Source organism: Chionomys nivalis, chromosome 7, assembly GCF_950005125.1.
Source record: "Chionomys nivalis chromosome 7, mChiNiv1.1, whole genome shotgun sequence".
Classification (NCBI taxonomy): Eukaryota; Metazoa; Chordata; class Mammalia; order Rodentia; family Cricetidae; genus Chionomys; species Chionomys nivalis.
The window spans coordinates 58843565-58860519 of NC_080092.1; the positions used below are offsets into that span (position 1 = coordinate 58843565).

General features: G+C 45.4%; 1 protein-coding gene across 1 annotated transcript in view; it reads left to right on the top strand.

Moving 5' to 3' along the window:
- The window catches only part of Phf12 (PHD finger protein 12), a 43732-nt gene extending 27382 nt beyond the window's left edge, over window positions 1–16350 (top strand). Inside the window, exons 6-15 of the mRNA XM_057774548.1 lie at window positions 2837–2969; window positions 5762–5926; window positions 8416–8574; window positions 9113–9908; window positions 11004–11129; window positions 11712–11855; window positions 13177–13275; window positions 14116–14198; window positions 14669–14807; window positions 15148–16350. Of these exons, the coding sequence (XP_057630531.1) occupies window positions 2837–2969; window positions 5762–5926; window positions 8416–8574; window positions 9113–9908; window positions 11004–11129; window positions 11712–11855; window positions 13177–13275; window positions 14116–14198; window positions 14669–14807; window positions 15148–15482 (2179 nt within the window). The 3' untranslated portion in view covers window positions 15483–16350. The remainder of the gene's footprint in view (window positions 1–2836; window positions 2970–5761; window positions 5927–8415; window positions 8575–9112; window positions 9909–11003; window positions 11130–11711; window positions 11856–13176; window positions 13276–14115; window positions 14199–14668; window positions 14808–15147) is intronic.
- The last annotated feature ends 605 nt before the right edge of the window (window positions 16351–16955 follow it).

The window sequence follows — 16955 nt, forward strand, 5'->3', positions numbered from 1 at the left end:
TAACAAATTACCTGAAGAATCAAGATCCAGAGCCAGGTGTATGATATATGCATGTAATCCCAGTACTTAGGAGGTGGAGGCAATTTGGGGAGTTCAAAGCTAGCCCCACTCATAAGGCCCCACTTTCCAGGAAGGCTTATTGGTTGATGGGTATTAGTAAGTAACCCCCACCCTGCTCATGTGAGCAACAGTGATTAAACCCAGTAGGTCAGAACCAATGTGACTGCTCATTGGATTAAGGCTCCCACATCATTATCACTTGAGCTCAACTCCCAGAAGCCACATACTGGAAGGGCAAAACTGTGGCAAGTTATCTTCTAACCTCTTCAGGGGAGCTGTGACATGCACGAACACACACACAATAAGTATTTTTTAAAAAAATTAAACTTGCTGGGTGGAAGTGGGTGGTGGTGCGTCCCATTAAACCCAGCACTTGGAAGGCAGAGGCAGGTGGATCTCTGTAAGTTCAAGGCCACCCTGGTCTATAAGAGCTAGTTCCAGAATTACATAGAGAACCCCTCTATCTTGAAAAACCAAAAAAGGGGCTGGAGAGATGGCTCAGTGGTTAAGAGCATTGCCTGCTCTTCCAAAGGTCCTGAGTTCAATTCCCGGCAACCACATGGTGGCTCACAACCATCTGTAATGAAGTCTGGTGCCCTCTTCTGGCCTGCAGACATACATGCAGACAGAATATTGTATACATAATAAATAAATAAATATTTTTTAAAAAAAAGAAAAACCAAAAAAATTAAAAATAAAAAAAATAAAAATAAGCTTAAAAGAGATGAAACTCAGAGGGACTTGTTGGGAAGTGTGGGGGGGGCGGTATATGATTAAAATTTATTATGAGACTGTCACAAGTCTAGACAATCAAAAGAAGCGGGTGTGGTAGCACACACCTTTGATCCCAGAGACAAAGGCAGACCAATTACTATGAGTTCACAGCCAGCCTGGTCGACTTAGTGAGTTCCAGGCTATCCTGAGCTATATAACGAAACCCTGTCCCAATAAAGAAAAATCGCCAGGCGGTGGTGGTGCAGGCCTTTAGTCCCAGTGCTTGGGAGACAGAAGCAAGCGCATCTCTGTGAGTTCAAGGCCAACCTGGTCTACAAGAGCTAGTTCCAGGACAGGCTCCAAAGGTACAGAGAAACCCTGTCTCGAAAAATAAAAAAAAAAAAGAAAGAAAGATGACAGATCACAGTATAGAAGTAGTGTTAGGTTGGTAACAGCTTCAGAGGAGTTAGGATTAAACTTAAACTGGAGCATGAGGAGCTGATAAGATGGTTCATTGGGTTAAGGTGCTTAATGCCAAGCCTGGCACCTAAGATCTATCCTCAGGGCCCTGGATGAACACTGTCGCACATGGGATTTCCTTCCAATGCACACAAAACGCTTTTTTTTTTAAAACCTAAATGAGGTGTTGAGGCTACCCAGCAAATTATTAAAGATAAGATAAATTTTAAAGTGGTAGTTGGTATGTTTTGGACTAGACAAATTCCAAAAGGTCCTTGGCTACCTAAGTCACACAGCTACCCTGGGACACTTTCCTTCAAGAGAGGCTCCCCTCAGTCACAGGAACCAGATGTTTCAATGATTGAAGCTAGATTTGATGCCTTAAGTTATGTCAGAAAAACTGTTATGGTTGGAGCAGGATAGCAGGAGAAAATGGCTATCACAAAGGATGCTTGGGTACTGAGGATATAGCACAGTTAGTACAGTGTTTACCCGACATGGTTTGATACCCGGCATTACATAAACCCAAAATGATGGTGCAAACTGATATCTCAGCACTTAGGTCTTAGATGCAAGAGGAACAAGAATTGAGAATCATTCTTAGCTAACCAGTGAGTTCAGGCTACATGAGACTGTTTCATAGCCACACCCCCAACAACAAAATGTTCATAAAAAAGCTATGGAAAACTAGATGGTAGTCAATTAGAAGTATAGAACTTGTGGTTGTTTTGCTGTGCGCCTTTAATCCCAGCACTTGGGAGGTCTACAGAATGAGTTCTAGGACAGCCAGTCCTAACAGAAACCCTGTCTCAAAAAAACAAAAATAAATAAGAAAATAGAAGAAGAACAACTACAGAACTCTGCCAGGAAAAGCTTTGTCTCTAGTATACCTTTGGGGTTGTGAGTATTTGCTTACTGCCTCTCCTTGAAGCGTGCTTCCATAAATATATGCAACATAATTTTCTTGCCTCCTTCTCTAATTATCAGTACTGGTTATTGGTCTTTTCACACAGAAGGGAAATCTTTTGTCGTGTAGTTACAACTCCAGAAAGTCTGCTGATGTATTTTTATTACATTTGCTTTTTGAGAGTAAGATGAACATGTGCCACAACGTATGCGTGCAGATGACAACTTGAAAGACTTGATTCTCCCATTTAGCAATGGGTTCTATGAATTGAACTCCGGGAGTCAAGCTTGGTGGCAGTCTGCTTGTACCACTGGGCAATTAAACCAGCATCTAAGGGTTTTTTTGTTTGTTTGTTTGTTTGTTTGTTTGTTTTGAGTGAGCATTTCTTAAAAATAGGAAGATCAGAAAGCAGAGATGAGTACTAAGCATTGGTCATTCTTGTTCTGATAGCCACAGTAGCCATCCTCCAAATAAGCATTTACATTCACAAGATGCATTTTTTTTTCTAGAAGATAAAATACTGAAGACCCTGGTTTCCATCTTCCTTACTGAGTGGTTATGTGACAGAACCCTGGAGGGAGGGAGGTATGGAAGAAGCTGTGAGGACTGAGGACAGGCTCTTCTTCGTTGTAGAGTTAGTCTTTAATTTTCCCATCATGCCACAGAAATCACCTATCATATCTCATTCCTTTGCAGGAGTTGTCGAGTAGCCCCTCTCATCCAGTGTGACTATTGCCCACTTCTGTTTCACATGGACTGCCTCGAGCCCCCGCTCACTGCCATGCCCTTGGGCAGATGGATGTGTCCGAATCACATCGAGCATGTGGTGGTAAGCACGGCGTGTCTAATGCACTCTGTACAGGCCCGGCTGGGGCGGCACCAGCCCAAGAAAGCACACTAGCGTCAGCATTGTGCCAGAGTTCACTGGTGTCAGCAGACCTCCCTGAGGTCTGCTCTCATGGATCTCACCTGTGCATCTTGCCTTCCCATGGATCTTGTTGAGGCTGTGCAGCTTGACTTGCTTGCTTGTCATTTTTACCCCACAAGAATTAAAGAAATAACTGTTATTGCCCTAAAGAGTGAGTTTATTAGAGCCAACCTTAAGAGAATAAATGATTGGCTGTTAGGAATACACGTGGCTCAACCATTAAATGACTTTGTTCCCTGCTCTTGCATTAGTTATTTGTAACTACCTTGTGTTGGCACAGCCTAGGTTCTCAGTGAGTTGTTGAATGAATGAAAGTGAATGCTGCAGCAACAACAAAACAGTCTTGCCAGTGGTCATGATAGTTTTTCTTTCTTTTTTTTTTTTTTCCTTTTAAAATTTTTAGTGCTAGAGATGGAATCCCAGGCCTTGTATAGGCTAGGCAAGTGCTCTACCATTGATTTACAGCCCCAGCACAATTTTTTTGGTTTGAGGGTGGGTTTTGTTGGTTTTTATTTTTTAATTATTTTGTATTTTATGTGTGTATTTTGCCTGCGTGTATACAAGAGCACCATGCGCATGGCTTGTGCCTTTGTTGACTGGAACAGGATGTTGACACTCCTAGAGCTGGACTTAGAATTAGTTGTGAGCCATCATGTAGATGCTGGGGACTGAACCTGGATCTTCTGTAAGAGCATACCACTGAGCCATTTCCAGCCCCTCAAATTCACTGTGTAGCCAAGAATGGTCTAGAACCTCCCTGAACCTGCCTTCTGTTTTCCACCTCCCAAGTGCTAGAATTACAAGTCTGAGTCACCACCACACCCAGCTTTATTATTGCTGTGTCTATGTGCACGTGTGTGCTCTCCAGAGCATACATGTGGAGGTCAGAGGATAATGTTGTAAGTTACCAGGCTTGGTGATAAGTACCCTTACCCACTCCGCCATCTCACTAGCCCCACTTTCCACTTGGGTTCTGGAAATCAAACTCAAGTCACCGGGCTTACTTTATGCACTGAGCCATCTCGTTGACCCTCTGTAGACATTTTCCACACAGCTTTCTACCCTAGAGCCGACCTGTTGTCTGCCTCTCCAGGAGGGTCAGTCCTTCTGTGTAGTCACCCATAAGGTACTTCCTTACAAAAATAGCCTTTCCAAATTAAACCATAAGACTTACCATGACTGGGCTGGGGAGTGGTGGCATATGCCTTTAATCCCAGCGCTCAGTAGGCAGAGGCAGGTGGATCTCTTAAATTCAAGGACAGCCAGGGCTACACAGAGAAACCCTTTCTTGGGGAAAAATGAATGAATGAATATAAAACCATTTTTTTAAAAAAGTACTTGTTCTTGTTAAGGATCCATGTTCCATTCCCAGCACCCATATGGTGGCTCACAACCCAGCTTTCTGTAACTCCAGTTCTGGATTATCCAACACTCTCCTCTTGCCTGTTCAGGCAAAAGATTCATACACACGAGGTTAAAAACTATATGTTACTTTTGAGATGGTTTCTCTCTAGTCCAGGCTGGCCTGGATTTGTGGATCAGGCTGGTCTCGAACTCACATAGGTCCGACTATCTCAGCTGCCTCTCAAGTGCTGGGAGTAAAGGTATGTACCACCACACCAAGCATAAAAGTTTCTTAAGAAATTTTTTTTCGGGCTGGAGAGATGGCTCAGCGGTTAAGAGCACTGCTTGCTCTTCCAAAGGTCCTGAGTTCAATTCCCAGCAACCACATTGTGGCTCACAACCATCTGTAAGGAGGTCTGGTGCCCTCTTCTGACCTGCGTACATGCACACAGACAGAATATTGTATACATAATAAATAAATAAATAAATAAATAAATAAATAAATAAATAAATATTTAAAAAGAAGAAATTTTTTTTCTTACATGGATGTTTGCGTGAGTGAATGCCACGTGTGTGGGTGACCTCAGAGGGCAGAAGAAGAGGGTATCAGACTGTCCGGAACTGAGTGTGTTCTCTGGAAAATAGAAAGTCCTCTTAACCCCTAAGCCGTCTCTTGTCATCCAGATCCTGTCATTTGAACTAGAGTGTAGGGGTCAGATATACTAGAGGTTAGAAGTGGCACAGGCTCTCCATGCCTTCTGTCAGCACCTGAACAAGTTCCTCCCTTCTCTCCCTTTGACTTTTAAGAGCAGACCAGAGGTTTCCCTTCTACAAGGGAAGATGTAATATCTGAACTGAGATGAGTTTGGTAATGCTTGCTGGTACCCCGGAGCAGGAATGGGATTTTGACCCTGCAAGGCCTCTATATAGGACAGTTTTTCTATAAGGACAGTTCCTTGATGGGTGGGGAGTCTGCTTCTTTGGCTCTCTTGAGGGCCGAGGCCTGCTAGGATTGACCCTGATGGGTTGTCCTGACCTACAGTCTGGCTGAATTAGTTTTGATTTTTTTTTTTTTTTTTTTTGCTTGTTGGTGTTTTTTGGGGGGCAGGGGTTTCAAGACAGAGTTTCTCTGTGTAACTGTCCTGGCTGTCCTGGAACTCGCTTTGTAGACCAGGCTGGCCTCAAACTCCACAGAGATCTGCTTACCTCTGCCTCCTAAGTACTGGGATTAAAGGTGTGTACTACCACCACCCAGCAAGAGTTTCTGTTTTAAGCCCAGAGAATAGGGCTAGCTGGAAGGGGCAGCACCCTTAGAAATTCACCACAGTGGTATTTCTGCTTGTCCCTAGCTGAACCAGAAGAATCTGACACTGAGCAATCGATGCCAGGTGTTTGATCGTTTCCAGGACACCATTTCACAGCATGTTGTCAAAGTGGATTTCCTGAACCGAATCCATAAGAAGCACCCCCCTAACCGCCGTGTGCTCCAGTCTGTCAGAAGAAGAAGCTTGAAGGTGAGTCACGGCCCAGCCAGAACAAACAAGACGTTGGGCACTGGTTTCTCTCATGGCACAGGATCAGTGGGAGACTGAAGCCCCACCGATACATCTTTGGTATCTCAGCAAATAATAAATGCATAGTGATAACTTGAGGATGGTAGTCATCATTACAAAGGCAAGATTCCAGGTATGGTTTTGAAATCCATTTATAGCTCTCCAAATGATGAGCAGCCTTCAGCCCATCTCACCAAGCCCAGTTGTACTCCACTGTCTTAGAATTTCTGTTGCTGTGATAAAGCGCCATGACTGTAGTTGACTTTGCAGGTGGGGGGACATTTATTTCAGCTTAACACTCTCAGGTCGCACTTCATGCTAAGGGAGATCAGGGCAGAAAATTGAAAACAAAAGATATGCACAGGCCATGGAGAAAGGCTGCTTACTACCTGGTTTATTTTGCATACTTCTTACAGCCCCCATGCCTACCACCCCAGGATTTGTCTGCCTCTGCCTCCCAAGTGCTGGGATTAAAGGCATGCACCATCACCACCTGGTATTGATGTTCCTTTTCACCAATGATTCTGACATATAAGTTACCATAAAACAAGCCAGCCTAATACTTAACTGTGTCTGTCACTGTTAAATGGTCCCCTTCTGAGAACTCTGATGAGGTGAAGTTTTGATTAATTTGGCAGACAGCCATGTGGGAGATGAAGAGAGATATCCAACTGAAAATTTAAGAAAAATGTGTTCGAGGGAAAGTTCTACCTATGGATCTGTTTTTAGACTAATAAATCAACCAAGACAACTACAGGTTTGGTACCTAGTATTTCTATTTACTTGATGCTTGCTAAGCTATATCCAAAGAGCCTGAGAGAATTTCCTTCATTGAAAAATTCTTAACTGTTTTCAAAGTATTCAATATCCTAATTCAGTTGATCTGAAGGTTTAACATGCTATATATCCATTAGCAATTCTCAAATATGGCCACTTGGTGGCAGCCATGTTTTAACCTCAATCATACTATTCCCATCCCCTTTAGTGGGTGTCATTTCAGAACTAGCAAGGATATTTAACTGTTGAAAATTGTACAGCAAACTCTTAACTGGGTAACTAACAACTAATCTTTCAGGAGGATGGTTTTCTCAAATTAAAGTGTTTCTCATTACAGGAATAGGATATGAGGTGGTAGGCCTCATACCTCTAGTTAAATGGATCTAAAAGTAATCCAAATTATAATTAATTTGCCATGTAGATTCAGAAGTCTGCCCAGATGCTACAGTGAACAAATTAGAAAGCCTTGAATAAATCTTTTCATTGACTTTCCTCTAAATATTTTCCTTATTGTTGAGGAGGAAATCAGAGTTATAAACTGCCTGAAGAATAGTTTTTTCTTCAGGTGGTGGCGGCACACACCTTTAATCCCAGGCAGAGGCAGGTAGATCTGTGAGTTCGAGGCCAACCTGGTCTCCAGGACAGGCTCCAAAGTTACAGAGAAACCCTGTCTTGAAAAACCAAAATTTAAAAAAAAGAAGAAGAATAGTTTGTTCTTGGAGAGTTTGAATAGGAAATGAAGACTGCAGCACCGTAGGACAGTGGTCCTATGATAATAGGAGTGCAGAGGAAACCTGTCACCTGATACCTTGTCAGATCTTCTGCAGGGTAGCTGCATTCTGTCCTCTGTTGCATTAAGAAAACCCATAGATAGCACTAGGTGGTGGTTCTCAGCTCCATGCTCCTTGCCTCTGTGCTCATCTTTACTGACCATTCTCACATGTAGCTCTTTTTGTTTGTAGATTGCATGGTCTAGGTTGGGCTCCAACTCACAGGGATATTTATCTCTGGACCTCTTGGATTTTGGAACAGTGCCAGACTCGTGAGGCACTCAATAATGTTGACTGAATGTATGAATGACTTTTTGTGTGGCTCTTCATTCTTATAAAATGTAAATCAGAGTGTGTCATTTTTCTTTGCACAACCCTGAAGCCCAATACAGTGTCAGTCTTGCATGTTTGAGACAAAACAGAAGATAGTATGTGGTAGCTTTAGAACTCTGCAAGACCTTGGACCTTAACAATGAAAGCCCTGCCTATTGTTGCTATTTCTGTGCTTTTTTAGGACAAGATATCTGTGTGAGAGTCAAAGGGCAACCCAAAACAGTTGCAGCACACTGAGCTTCGATGTCCATGGTAGATCACAGAGTAGATGGTCGCTTGGGTACCAGCACTACAGATGAAATAGTATCTAGTTAGGGCAGAATTCAGCTTGGGCATATTGGCACTATCTTTCCTCCTATCTTTTTTTTTTTTAAAGATTTATTTATTATGTATACAACTTTCAGCCTCCATTTATACCCACACGCCAGAGGAGGGTGCCAGATCTCTTTACAGATGGTTTGGAGCCACCATGTGGTTGCTGGGAATTGAACTCAGGGCCTCTGGAAGAGCAGACAGTGCTCTTAACCACTGAGCCATCTCTCCAGCCCTCTTTCCTCCTATCTTAAATAGGTTCCTGATGCTATAAAATCTCAGTACCAGTTCCCACCCCCTCTCATTGCACCTGCGGCCATTCGGGATGGGGAGCTGATCTGCAATGGGATCCCTGAGGAATCACAGATGCACCTTTTGAACTCTGAGCACTTAGCCACCCAAGCAGAGCAGCAAGAGGTAAGTGAAAGCAGAATTGGGATTCCCAAGTCCAGTCTTTCTTCTGTGTCACCAGATGTCTGTCATTCCTGCCTCTACCCTGTCTCCACCCTAGCCCCTAAAAGTTGAGTGGCCATGGAGAATCCCAGGCTCAGATGCCAAAGGCAAGAGAACTTCAGTCAAACAGGCTGCTCCCCTCATTAGTTCCCCGTTGCTTCAAGCTGGGCAGTTCTGTACTGAAGGAGTAAATGAGCAGATCCACAGAGAGGTTGGGTGATCCTGCCAGACACACAGCAGATACTGGGGTACTTGCTGAATGTTGATCACAAGTAAGCCATCAGGGCAGAGCCAGAACGGGAATCTCAAGTTCCACCCACTGAGGTAGTACTGCCAAGTGCATAAATAAGTCTTTCTTGGGAATGAAAGTGGGATTCCCTTTCTGGCCATTTTTGTTGGAACCTTGGTAACAGTGCTTGTCAACTCTGCTGTAGCCCTGGACACTGGCAGGATAGACAACACCTCCCAGGCCTCTCACTCCTCTCCTCTCCTTCCATTGCAGTGGCTCTGTAGTGTTGTTGCGCTCCAGTGCAGCATATTGAAACATTTATCTGCTAAGCAGATGCCTTCGCATTGGGACTCTGAACAGACAGAGAAGGCTGATATTAAGCCTGTTATTGTGACTGACAGCTCAATCACCACCTCCCTGCAAACTGCTGACAAGGCACCTCTACCTTCCCACTACCCTTTGTCCTGCCCCTCAGCAGTTAGCACCCAGAATTCCCTGGGCTGCTCTCCACCCCACCAAGCCCCGGCCCTAGAGGACATCAGCTGCAGTTCTTGTGTGGAAAAGTCCAAGAAAACCCCTTGTGGGACTGCCAATGGGCCAGTGAACACAGAGGTAAAAGCCAATGGCCCACACCTCTACAGCAGCCCCACTGATTCCACGGATCCCCGGCGACTTCCTGGCGCCAACACCCCCTTACCAGGCCTCACACACCGGCAAGGCTGGCCCCGGCCCCTCACACCACCATCGGCTGGGGGGCTTCAGAACCACACCGTCGGCATCATTGTGAAGACAGAAAATGCCACTGGCCCCAGCTCTTGTCCCCAGAGGAGTTTGGTACCTGTCCCAAGCCTGCCCCCTTCCGTCCCCAGCTCTTGTGCCAGCATCGAGAACACCAGCACTTTGCATAGAAAGACTGTCCAATCACAGATAGGACCTTCGTTGACAGATTCGAGGTCTCTGGGCTCACCCCCAAATGCCACCCGGGTGCTCACTCCCCCACAAGCTGCAGGAGACAGTATCTTGGCCACAGGGGCCAACCAACGATTCTGCTCACCAGCGCCATCATCAGGTGAGTATTTCTCAGCCCCAGATGATCAGGAACAATCTGTGTTCTTACTAGCACATAGACTTAAGAGTCCAAAACATAGCATTCCTTTGAATACTTGAGGACTTCAATCTCTGTATCTGTGATCATTCTTCCCTTTGTTTCTATGGCAGGAAAAAGGCTGTGTTGGCTTGTGCCAGCTATAAGATGGGGCTATACTCAATAATTTAAGCCACTTCCTTGGGGTGTCCTGCCAGATTAATGGCAATACTGGAACTACAGCTTGGGTCACCTGCCCCTTCACCTCTGGACCTAGTCTTCTGTCTGGTCCATCACTTCAGAAGGCACATGCTATCGGAACCACTTTGGCCAGTCTGAGGTTCAGGGTATGCCAGACTAAATCCATACCTGATGCAAATTTTGAGCCAACTCATATGAGAAACATTTATGTTCAAGAAGCAGGAACAGAAAGCAGCCCAGCTTCAGGTCTGGCCTAGAAGCTTGCCCTCAACCATATGCCTAAAGAAAATCCCTTAGGTCTGTACTTAGTCCAGCACAGACTTGTTCTCTCAGCTGTCCCTGCCAGTTTCTGGACCTCAAGGTTGCTGATCCCAGCATCTGACAGGTTTCACATGCTGTTGTCACCTGTGTGGTCCCCCACATGATCTGAAGTCATCCTCATAGTCAGGAGATTTCTTCACGTGTGAGCCCCTGGCCCTATCTCCTACTCTGTAATGCCAGTGTGAGTAAATTTTGCAAACTGTAGGTTGTACTTGAGCAGAAGGAATTGCAGGGACAAGTGCCATGTTAAGAGTAGAGGTAGCAAGGTTGGGTAGTCATGACCCAGAGAATAAAGCAAGTTCACCGCTTGCCCCAGAATAGTAACCTGCAGCAGTTGTCAGTGCTCTGGAAACTCCTGCGGCCCGGGTGTGTTACTGTTCCGTCTACCCTTCCTCACCACACGTTTTTAGCTCTAGGAGTTCCAGAGCCTATGGGTTGAGAATCAAGAAGGGAACATCACCTTGGGTCCGAAATCCAGAACTGTCTCAGCAATGGGGGATTGGACCGGTGGGTTTCCCTCAGGCGACGTAAGTAACAGTCTTCCTGCTCCGTCCCCAGATGGCAAGGTCAGCCCCGGCACGTTATCCATAGGAAGCGCTTTAACCGTACCCTCTTTCCCAGCCAACTCTACTGCCATGGTGGACCTCACCAACTCGCTTCGAGCATTTATGGATATCAATGGAGGTGAGTGAAACCCAGTAGTGTTCAGCTCCTTTTGAAGAGGGGTAAGGAGATGGGAATGCACGATATCCATTTGGGTAGAAGAGTGGGAAAGAAGATTCCATCTCCTGTCTACCTTCTGGATTTATGCAAAATATAATCAAAGATGAAGAAAAGGAGAACAAGCCAAGCTGAACCAGTGGGAAAGAACAGAATCACATTAGGCAGGTCACTCGGTATTAGAAGCAGAACCCGGAGCTTGCTTTCATCTGTGGAAAACCCCAAAGTCAAAGAGAAAAAGAGATGAATTTCTCTGCACAGAGAGTGGGTAGAGCTTGCCTCACAGGCAACTGGGAGTTTTTGGTTCTGCCCTTTATTTACTTAAAATTAGCCAACTTTCTATAAGAAACCACCGCACTAACACCTCCCCCCCCCACACACACACACACACACACTGTAAATAGCTTGCAAGATGCCATTTTCAGATCTTTGTTCCACTTTGGGCTTTATATTGTTTGAACAAAAGTTTGCTGGTTTGCCCTATAACCTTTATCTACTTCCATATTCCATATCTCAGCTTTTTTGATCTTTCTCTTTGGTTGATAGAAATCGAGATAAATATGTTGGATGAGAAGCTGATCAAGTTTCTGGCCTTGCAGAGAATACATCAGCTTTTCCCCTCCCGGGTCCAAGCTTCACCGGGCAGTGTTGGGACACATCCGCTGACTTCCGGAGGGCACCACACAGAAGGTGCGCGTGCACATACCTGCCACCACACCATCAGATCTCCTGTCTGATGTGTGTGTATGACCACCTTGCTCCATGGAGAATCTCCGCTTTCAGTAGCTCAAACTCTTTGTACCTACGATGGGTTTAATAAAGTACCGTGATTTTTTTTTTTTTTTTTTTCTCAGCATGAACAAGATGATTAACAACTTTCTGATCAGACTTGGGGAGTTTGCCATAACCTTCTTTCACACGGGTCCACTTTGATTCACAGCAAAGCAGCTACCAGTACTTTGGGGCATATGTTGTATGCTTTCTGTTCAATTACTTTTTATACTGTAATTAGAAGGGTTTCCCAAGGATCAGGGTGAGAAATAGAAAAACAGTAGGTAAGCTTCCTGGAAATTCATCTCAAATGTTCATTCTGCTTTGAGCTACTTTAATTCTATCTCAGCTCTTAGCCCTTAAGAAAGAGCCTTGATGCTTCAGGAACTTAAAGTACCATGCCAGTACTATCAGAATCCCAAGAGCTTATTACAAATAGAATTATTCTAGAGACAGCGGGATAGCTCAGTTGGCAAAGAGACCTGAATTCGCTCCCTAGACCCCACATTTAAAAAGCCAGGAATGGAGGTGCATGCTTATAATCTCAGAGCTGAGCAAGTGCAGACGGACGATCCCTGGGACTCACTAGCTGTCCACTCTAGTCTGCTTCTCAAATTCTAGGCCAGTGAGGGATCCTGTCGCCTAAAGGAAAAAGAAAGGAGTATGAGCAGCAGCACCAAAGGCTGTTTATTCATATGTGTGATCACGTGTGTTGTGCATAGGCATGCACAAAGTGCAAATTTGCAAGTTCTAGATCCTCCTATTCCAACTAAATCCAAAATCAATTTTGTGGGTGGGTGGGTTGATGGTGATTGTGGTCCTAGTGATCAGATCCATTGACTTTTACTGAACAAGTACTGTACAACTAAATTATATCTTTCAACAGAATTCATGGGCAGTTGATGTGCTCATTAAAGCTTGAGAAACACTGGCCTATGCCTTATGTTTTTCCATGTTCTCTTTGTCATCGGTTGGAATGTCCCTGTTAGTTCCTTATCAGGAGCTCAGAAACTTAAAGTCCTGTCCGTCTCCAAAGAAGATCCTTCCTAACCTGTGTTAGAAATATGCGTGAGGCGAACCCTCCCCTGAAGCAGCTCTAGGTCAGGTGTGAGTTTGTGCACAAAGTTACACAGTAGATTTTTTTCCAGGCCATCAGCAAAAGGTCCAGATTTTGTTGGTTTATGTTTGGGTCACAGGTTCTGAGTTTCTGAATGATCCTATCCCTATGTTTGTCTTGTAGTGCAAAGAAAGGAGGTACAGGCCCGAGCTGTGTTCTACCCCCTCTTAGGGTTGGGAGGAGCTGTGAACATGTGCTATCGAACCCTCTACATCGGGACAGGTGAGCCAGCCAGGAAACTGGGAGGGGCACTGGATCTTCAGCCTGATGGACACTTACAGAAGCCCTTTCAGGAGTTGATGGGTCTCAGCAGTGGTTGTCCAGACAAGAGAGGCTAGGAACCTAGACGATCCAGTGGGGTACTTCTTGGCTCAGGCCTTTTGCTTTAACTGCTGCTCAGTAGCATCTGAAACACTGTAGGGAAAGACTTCAAAAAGAGGACACTTTCTATCCCTGGGTGTGACAGGCTCACCCATAACCCTGTTGCTGATTTAACATAGGGTCTCCTAGTTCTGGGACGGGCACCAAAGCTACAGAGAAACCCTGTCTCGAAAAACCAAAAAAAAAAAAAAAAAAAAAAAGATAGGGTCTCCTGTGGTCAGTGCTGAAGTCGGGTCTGCCCTCTTGCCTCAGCCTCTCAAGCTCTAAAACTACAGGAGTAGCCCACCGCACCCCAGATCACTCCTTACCCTGGAAACTGCCCTTCGAAGTGGTATGGCTTAAAGGCCCTGTTGTGTCCACTTAGATGCCCCATCTGGGTAACAGCCACACATCCTACAGCAGATTAGCTTTAGAACAACAGGGAAGTGCTGGGCATGTGACACACATCTGTAACCCTGGGACTTAGGAAACAGAGATAAAGAGGTCATGAGTTCCAAGCTAACCTATCATTAAGAGGAAAAGAATAGAAAAGGGAAAAAGGAAAGAAAAGAGGACTTTTAAGCTACCTTGAGGTTTCTACTAGCGGCCACCCAGAAGCTAACTCCCTTCTCTTTCACTTCCCCCACACATACACCTTACAGTCTATTCTCTGCCTTTTCCTTGACTCCTGCCACCTTGCAGGAGCTGACATGGATGTGTGCCTTACAAACTATGGTCACTGTAACTACGTGTCTGGGAAACATGCCTGCATATTCTACGATGAGGTGAGGGGCAAAGATGGGTGGGAGGGAGCTTTCCCAACTTGAGATCTTTCCTTAGCATTGGGCTCTGGGTAAGGGGCAAGAGTGAGCAACCTCTCCTCTCCTCCTCTCTGTCTTGGAGGGAAGACAAGGGCATGGCAACCTGTTTACAGGAACAAGCTATCATTGCAACTAACGTTGCTCATAGGAACAGCTGAGGGAGGCCACCTCAAAGCATGGAAAGGAACCAATATAGGCTGTGCCCCTGAATTTCATAACTATGTGCCAGTGGATAGCAAGTCAACAGGGAGGGTAGTGCTGCAGAGCAGAGAGTGGGGACATGGAGTGAGTAGGTGAGTCTTGAATTCTACAACTAGGCTGTAACTGAGGAAGAGTATGAGAGCTTGCCAGGTAGAGCAGCAAGCTCTATGTCCTCTCTCCTTCGCCCAAGGCTTCACACAGCAACCACACATCGTGTCTTCCCCCTCCTCCAGAATACCAAACATTATGAGCTGTTAAACTACAGTGAGCACGGGACAACGGTGGACAATGTGCTGTATTCATGTGACTTCTCTGAGAAGACCCCGCCAACCCCCCCAAGCAGTATTGTTGCCAAAGTGCAGAGTGTCATCAGTAAGTTGGAGCAGAGGCCTGTGACCACACAGCTAAGGCCCCGGTCACCTTGGCTCTGCCATGCTGTCAATGACCTACAGTTCTTTGCCTTCCCAGTCCCATTGGCCAAGCTCATTGTTGGTGGGCCTGGGAACGGTCACCAAGAATCAAGTGCTGAACACCCACATATGTGGCAGACCTTCCTGGGGACTCGAGACTCCACTAACCCCGTCTGAGCATTCCTCAGCCCTGGTCGTGTAGCATATAGAATGGGGAGATGCAGGGGCCCAGTCCTGCCAATCAGCCCAGATAGGTCAGCTGTTCATTGTTCCCCTCCTATGATCATCCCCCTTTTTCCCAGGGCGCCGCCGAAACCAGAAACAGGATGAAGAGCCAAGTGAGGAGGCAGCCATGATGAGTTCCCAGGCCCAGGGGCCACAGCGCAGACCCTGCAGTTGCAAAGCCAGCAGCTCAAGCTTGATCGGGGGCAGTGGGGCCGGCTGGGAGGGCACAGCCTTACTGCACCATGGCAGCTACATCAAGCTGGGCTGCCTACAGTTCGTCTTCAGCATCACTGAGTTTGCGACCAAACAGCCCAAAGGCGATGCCAGCCTGCTGCAGGATGGGGCTTTGGCCGAGAAGCTGTCTCTCAAGCCCCATCAGGGCCCTGTGCTGCGCTCCAACTCCGTTCCCTAGGCCATTGGCCTGGACACCCACCCAAGACTCCTGCAATGCAAAAATGTACACGAACCAAGCCCGGGTGTTTTCTATACCAGAAACCCTTCAACTACAATCTTTGCATGAAATGAAGAAAACCTTTTGACTGTTTTTTAAGACTTTTTTCTTTTCTCAAGTTCTAGGGGGCATTTGCACATATATTTGTACTCAACATTTCATGGGAAAGCGGCAGACCCGAGCTGAGGAACAGCGGGGGGCAGGGAGGGGAAGACCCTGGTCTGGACACTTCCAGCACACCCCTCCCCTGCCTTCTGCTCCCTCCCCCCGACCACCTGCCCGCTGTTGTAAAATAATCAGAAACTTGTTCTATTTTGTGGCAGTGACAATAGTTTTATATTAAAAGAAAAAATACAGTTTTCATACAGCAAAATCTATACAATATCATTGTTTTATTTAATATAAAGATCGCTACCCACCCCCTTCCATGGTTCCCACCCTACAAGTTACTCTCCCTTTCTGCAGCGGTTGCACTACAGGTAGCTACTGTGTATATGGACAAATGAGGAATGAATTCTTTTTCTGGCTGTCCATCTATTTTATTTCAAATAAGGAAAAGTGTATTTGGATTTTGTGTAAATACATCTAGTGATGACATTTTTCAGTGTTTTTAAGAACTGTACAGTACATGTGGTAGAGTGTTTTTCTCCGATGTCTATTGTAGCAAAGGCGTTTTTGTCGTAAACCTGTTCTGTGTCCTTTTTTTGTTCTCTTGCCACTCTCTTCCTCCTCACCCCAGCTCCTTCCTTCTCCACAACTAGTACCGATGTACATAGTAATTGTAATGTTTTAGACTTTACAGAAACTTTCCTGTATTCTGTATATAAAAAACCAAAAAATACTTCAAATTATGTTTTCTGCCTGTCTGTCCTACCTGTCATCACCCCTAGAGGGGACCTTCCCTGGGATCTCCTTTTTTGTACCCTTTAAACTATTATCACTCTCAAATAGCCTCCAAGGGAAGCTTGGTAGAGAGGGAAAATGTTAGAAGAGTGAGCCTCAGCTGGATGAGGGAAACAGAAAGGTGGGCACTTGGCTTTTAGGGTGCTGTTTCTCTGGAGAAGTGTTAATACGGTAAAATCCATTCTCTAGAGCAGTGGTTCTCAGCCTAATACTGCGACCCTTTAGCACAATTCCTTATATTGTGGTAACACTCCATGAAATTATTTCATTGCTAGCTAATTTTGCTATTGTTATGAATTGTAAATATCTGATATGCTCAGTCCTCCACACACACTACAGGGATCTCAACCCACAGGTTGAGAACTGCTTGCTTCTTAGACTGAGACTCTTTAGTGTAGCTCGAATGACTTTACTGCTGTTCTCATCAGAACACTCTGCATCCTCCAAGGTGGAGGTTCCTCCTGAGCACAATCTCCTACCTGTTCATGTATTAGTCTACTGGTGGGGTTCGAGGATGTTTTCCATCCACAG